At 43.1% G+C, this 5270-nt stretch overlaps 1 protein-coding gene across 1 annotated transcript in view; it reads left to right on the top strand.

Moving 5' to 3' along the window:
* ora2 (olfactory receptor class A related 2) overlaps window positions 1-1060 on the top strand; it is a gene marked incomplete at both ends in the record, with an annotated part of 19799 nt that extends 18739 nt beyond the window's left edge. Inside the window, 1 exon segment of the mRNA XM_080728293.1 lies at window positions 831-1060. Within this exon segment, the coding sequence (XP_080584419.1) occupies window positions 831-1060 (230 nt within the window).
* Between the last annotated feature and the right edge of the window lie 4210 nt (window positions 1061-5270).

The following is a 5270-nucleotide window of genomic DNA, read 5'->3' on the forward strand; positions in this document are numbered from 1 at the left end:
TGCTCATTGGGAAGATGCATTTGGGTGCCATCTAGTGGATATAGTATGTACATTTAGGCTTTATTGAACCCTGTACACAGAGACCGTACGGTAAGTATGAATGTCAACGCAATTACCGTACGTACTGTCTCGCCCCCAAACGTACACAAAATCAACCATACGTAACTATAAATGGCCCTTTACTGGTCCAGGCGCCTACCACATAGGCATTGCCACATAGGCATTGATGTCTCTCCCCCCATTTCCTGTCAGGTCCTATCCAATAAAGGCATAAAAGCCCCAAAAGAAAATCTTTAAAAAGAAATCACTTGTAGAGCAAATTGTTAAATCCAATCAATAACTGCGACAGTCGCTTTGAAAAAACAGAATGAGTGCAACTGTTAATTATAAAAAGGTAGCATTGTTATGTTGAGTGGTACCTGCCACGCCAACATATGACCGTGTGTGTATGTCTATCTGTCTGTCGTATGAGTACTGCAACACCAGCTGCAGGCACCCAGCGGTGCTCATTCACACTCGAGTGTATTTTTTTCTTCATAAACAGACAATATTTAATGAAGACGGAATGCACTTGCCCGTCGGGCAACCTGAAAGCAAACTCCACTCGCCTGAACCTTTTATTTACTTGCCAAGTGTAGTTGGGCAACCGTTAGTGCCTGATACAAGTATAGTAATACAAACAAGCGTGCGTGAAGCTACAGTAAGTGTGGAAGACGGAGGACCCCTTCACCTTTGCTTTAACTTCAATCTACAACTCCTGTATGATCCATCAAGCCGGACTCATTAACATTAGAGGTTGTTGTGTACATCACCTCATCACCTCCCCTCAGGACCGGGCCTTTTCAGCCTGTCCTTGGAAAACATCCAAGCCAGCAGCGTGTCCAGCCTCAGGAGGCTGGAGAGAGATGCTCTGGGCTGTTGGCTGAAGGTCAGCGTAGCCACGCTGCATGCTGAAGAGCTCCACTGCTTGAAGATACAGGAGGAGCAGGTAGACCTTTCGTCTCTGACTGTCATGGACTATCATTTGTATCTGGAGGCAATGCTCCCGAGAAGAGCCTGATCCATCACTTTGACAAACTCAGGTTTGCTTATATAGTGTATATGATGTGGTGATTTGTTGTGGCTGCCGTTTCTCATTGTAAGCAGTTGCTGTCTTGTCATGTCATATTACACCTTATATCCCTTTATTGTTGTGTTTTTTATTATAAACCAGCTGCCTGCAAAACAAATTTCCCTTGCGGGTGAGTACAGGTTTGGATTTAAATTGAACCGAAACTTTCCATATTCCGTGCTATTGAACTTGTCTCTAGAGTGAGTCTCTTCCCTGGCTCATAATTAATAGACTGTTTGGAAGACCAGAATTGCTACTTAAGAGAAGCCATATAGTCTGTAATGGAACATGACACCGAGCGCTGTTCTTCTACCCTCGAGTGGCACCATAGAGCTCTGTAACATAAATACCCCAGTATGATGTGCACACATGAAAGTATCCTTTAGCTAGAACAGACCTCTCGCCATCCAATAATTTCTTATCATTACTCAGCTCACAAAGCAATCCACCACTCAGTAAGAATTCAATGATAGGCCTATGTCCAGCTCACTATATGCGTTCCTTTCATCAAACAGCCATAGAAAGAAGAGGAAAAAATGGAGGGGGAGTCTATTAGTAAGAGAAATTGAGGCTAATGTGGAATGGACCAGAGGGTCTTCTGATTAGTCATCCACTGATCAAGCACACTGAGACGGGAAGAGAGAACTCTTTGAAAGGGGATGTTTGCTCTTCTCTTGCTTCTACGTTGGAAATCAGTGCATTGATGTCTGCTCTTGAAGATCTCATTCTTTAAGGTCTACATGAATCTTTAAATATCATGCTGATGTGATGTGACTGCTCAGTATTAAATGTTACAGTATCAAATGTTACAGTATCTATACGGTTGACATACATTTTCCAGTATGGTCGAAGGCTGAACCACAGAATTTGTCTGCTATGTCCCCACAAAAGTAGACTATAATTACAGCTTTAGTTACTATGAAAAGCTCCACCGGCTGTCAGTCAGTCAGTCCGTCACGTCACGACACAAGTCACACAACACACTTTTGCCCCTACTCTTATCTCTGCCACCGTTGGCCCTATCGATGCCAAACTTTGCACACACACTCCTTGAATGACAAATCACAACCTCCGCCTGATTTCTCACATGGTCCTCTTCTAGCACCACCATCAGGCCGATTTTTTCAAAACACATATTTGGACACTGCTCCTACAGATTCTGGCCTAAAATCACGCAAAGTGGTACACAGTAGTCATGTCATCAACATGGATCTGTCCCATTTCCCATATTCCCTCCTGATTGGCTACAACTGCCTTCTAAAGTTTGTGTATGCGACGTGATGGTCGCTTATCTCCCAATTAGGGAGTCTTACTGGTATACTGTATGCCTGCACCGCAGGTCAGATTAGGCTAAATGTTCATTAATATTATTCAATTACTAACCTATTCTCAACATGTACACAACTGTGTGACTATTTCATCTGCACAACGCTGCACAACATTGGTGTTTTTAATAAACCTGTTTTGCGTCTTCTTCTTTACATGTGATGTCGCCATGTTCAATTATTTTACCTGACCATGAGGACTTTCCTCGGGAGTGTGTAACACAAGCCGAGGAACGCGCTATTTTTTCCCAGGTCCTAGCTACCCTGCTGAACAGGTGGTCCCCTGCTGGTGCGGATTGGAGCAATGGTGCGTCTGTGGTCCCCAGTGGCCCAAGACATGGCGATGTGACTAATCTCATGGCAAACAGTTCTTGTGCCAAGTTTGGTGTGTATGGAAGCAATGGTGCCAGTGGCGTTAGTTCAGAAAATGCTAAGGTATGGCAACATGACTGGTGTCTTGCACGTGCGCGACACCAGTCATGTTGCCATACCTTAGCAAGAGGCATGATACATTTATTTTAACAAGTACATTTTATTTTTCACCCTGTTTCTACGGTTGTTCAAGTGCAGCTAAACTTGGCATGTTAGTAAACATGCCACAATTAACAATAATGCATTGCACCTGTGCAGCTGACCTGCGGAACCTGGGAATATACAATTTTTTTCAAGATGGGGAGAATAAATGTGTGGATAATATAATTATAATACCTTGTTAAAGTGACCATTTTGGTGAATTTTGCATTTGTAGTTATTTTACTGTAATTTAACAACATAATAACCAGCACAGATAGACAAAGAGACATTCATGGATTTATATTTAAAAGTAACTTTTATTTTCCCCTCTGGACCCAGGGTATGGCAGCTGCATACCCCTGCCATACCCAATTGACGCCCCTGAATGGTGCGCCTCGTAAGTCCAATTTGTGGCGTCCACCCACTGCCAACCCATTAGGCAATTTTATAGGATGTGAAATAGAGGGTATGCGCATTGCGCATGCATGCAGTGAATGGCAAATCGAGTGGAAAAGTGAGTGGCAAAGTGAGTTTAACGTTGTTTAACGGTGTTTAATGCAATCAAATAGGACATTTCTGTTTGGATGGATAGGCTGTCAAGGCCAGAAAGTATTTTTTTGCCACTCGGTAGGCGTTCCCACATAACTTCCGGGTATGATGATGATGTCACCCGCATACCCTCTATAGGGCTTAAGTGATTCATTCATACTTATTTCATATTCCATCATAATTGGCTAACAATTGCTTCCTAAGTTTGCAGGATTGGTTTGTTTTGAACAAAATGCCTCAAATCGCAACGTGCCATTTCCCTGAAATCTTGCACGCACATTCCTACTAACTCGAGGAACAAATGCGACCCTTTTCTTACATTGGCCTGTTATAGCGTCACCAGCAGGTTGACTTTTGCCATTTTCAAATCATGAAAGCAGCATCCAATCGCAGTGAAAGGCAGAAGAAGACATGGCACCCTTTTCACATTGGCCTATTATAGCGCCACCAGAGGGCCACAATAACCTACCTGACCTGGCGGAGACCTGTGCTCGGAAGAGCACTGCTTCTAGTTATATCTTTGTAGATATGGACACGTTTGTAAATTATGTCATGGACTGAAGAAGGCAGACCAATCACTGGAATCATACTGGGTGAATTTGACTTTGTTCTGTAGACATGTTTTCTGGGAAGCATGCAGTGGAGAATAATATTGATGACTACATGGCTTGGTCACTGGCACTGCATAATTCAGCAAGAGCATCGATGGATGGATTAACAGGATGAATACAAGAAATGCAAGTGTGAGCTGCTGAATGCCATCACAGCCGCAAAGAACAAACTCTGAGCTTAGCAAATGGCTCCAGAGCAGAAGATGTGGAATGTAGGCCTACACCATGCACCCAAAGATGTCATTAACCAGTAAGACTCCCTCCACAAATAGGCCAAAAGTTTGTTTTACCAATTATCAAGACATACGGGCAGTTGACAGTTTGCCATGGTTAACTTACTCATTGAAGTTGAATCTCCATATATGGAGATAACCTACGCATCACACTAAGTCTGACCTCACCAGCCCATATTTGGGCATGAGCAACTTATGTCTCCATATATGGAGATATGATGACATCACACAGTCCTCAGCCGATGATGTGGCGTGATGTCATACAATACACAAACGAGCCCTACAGTATAAAGGGGCAATTCTTGCCAGGAAAGAAGAATTTCTTCAACTCAGACCTTATCGCCAGGGTTGGCTTATAGCAGCTGTCGGTAGGACCATATATGGATTCTGTTAGTGTGGATCTCCTAACAGGGCATCATCTGGGATACAATCCCTTTTATGCCCATATATGGAGATCCCTAACAGAATCCCTTTCATGCCCATATATGGAGATCCCTAACAGAATCCCTTTTATGCCCATATATGGAGATCCCTAACAGCATCCCTTTTATGCCCATATATGGAGATCACTAACAGCTAACAGAATCCCTTTTATGCCCATATATGGAGATCCCTAACAGAATCCCTTTTATGCCCATATATGGAGATCCCTAACATAATCCCTTTTATGCCCATATATGGAGATCCCTAACAGAATCCCTTTTATGCCCATATATGGAGATCCCTAACAGAATCCCTTTTATGCCCATATATGGAGATCCCTAACAGAATCCCTTGTATGCCCATATATGGAGATCCCTAACAGAATCCCTTTTATGCCCATATATGGAGATCCCTAACAGAATCCCTTTTATGCCCATATATTATGGAGAAATCCCTGCTCTGAGTATCTGACATCAGTGTGATGTCACCTGTTTATGCCCATATA

The sequence above is a fragment of the Nannobrachium achirus genome, assembly GCF_963921795.1.
Source record: "Nannobrachium achirus genome assembly, chromosome: 6".
NCBI classification, from domain to species: domain Eukaryota; kingdom Metazoa; phylum Chordata; class Actinopteri; order Myctophiformes; family Myctophidae; genus Nannobrachium; species Nannobrachium achirus.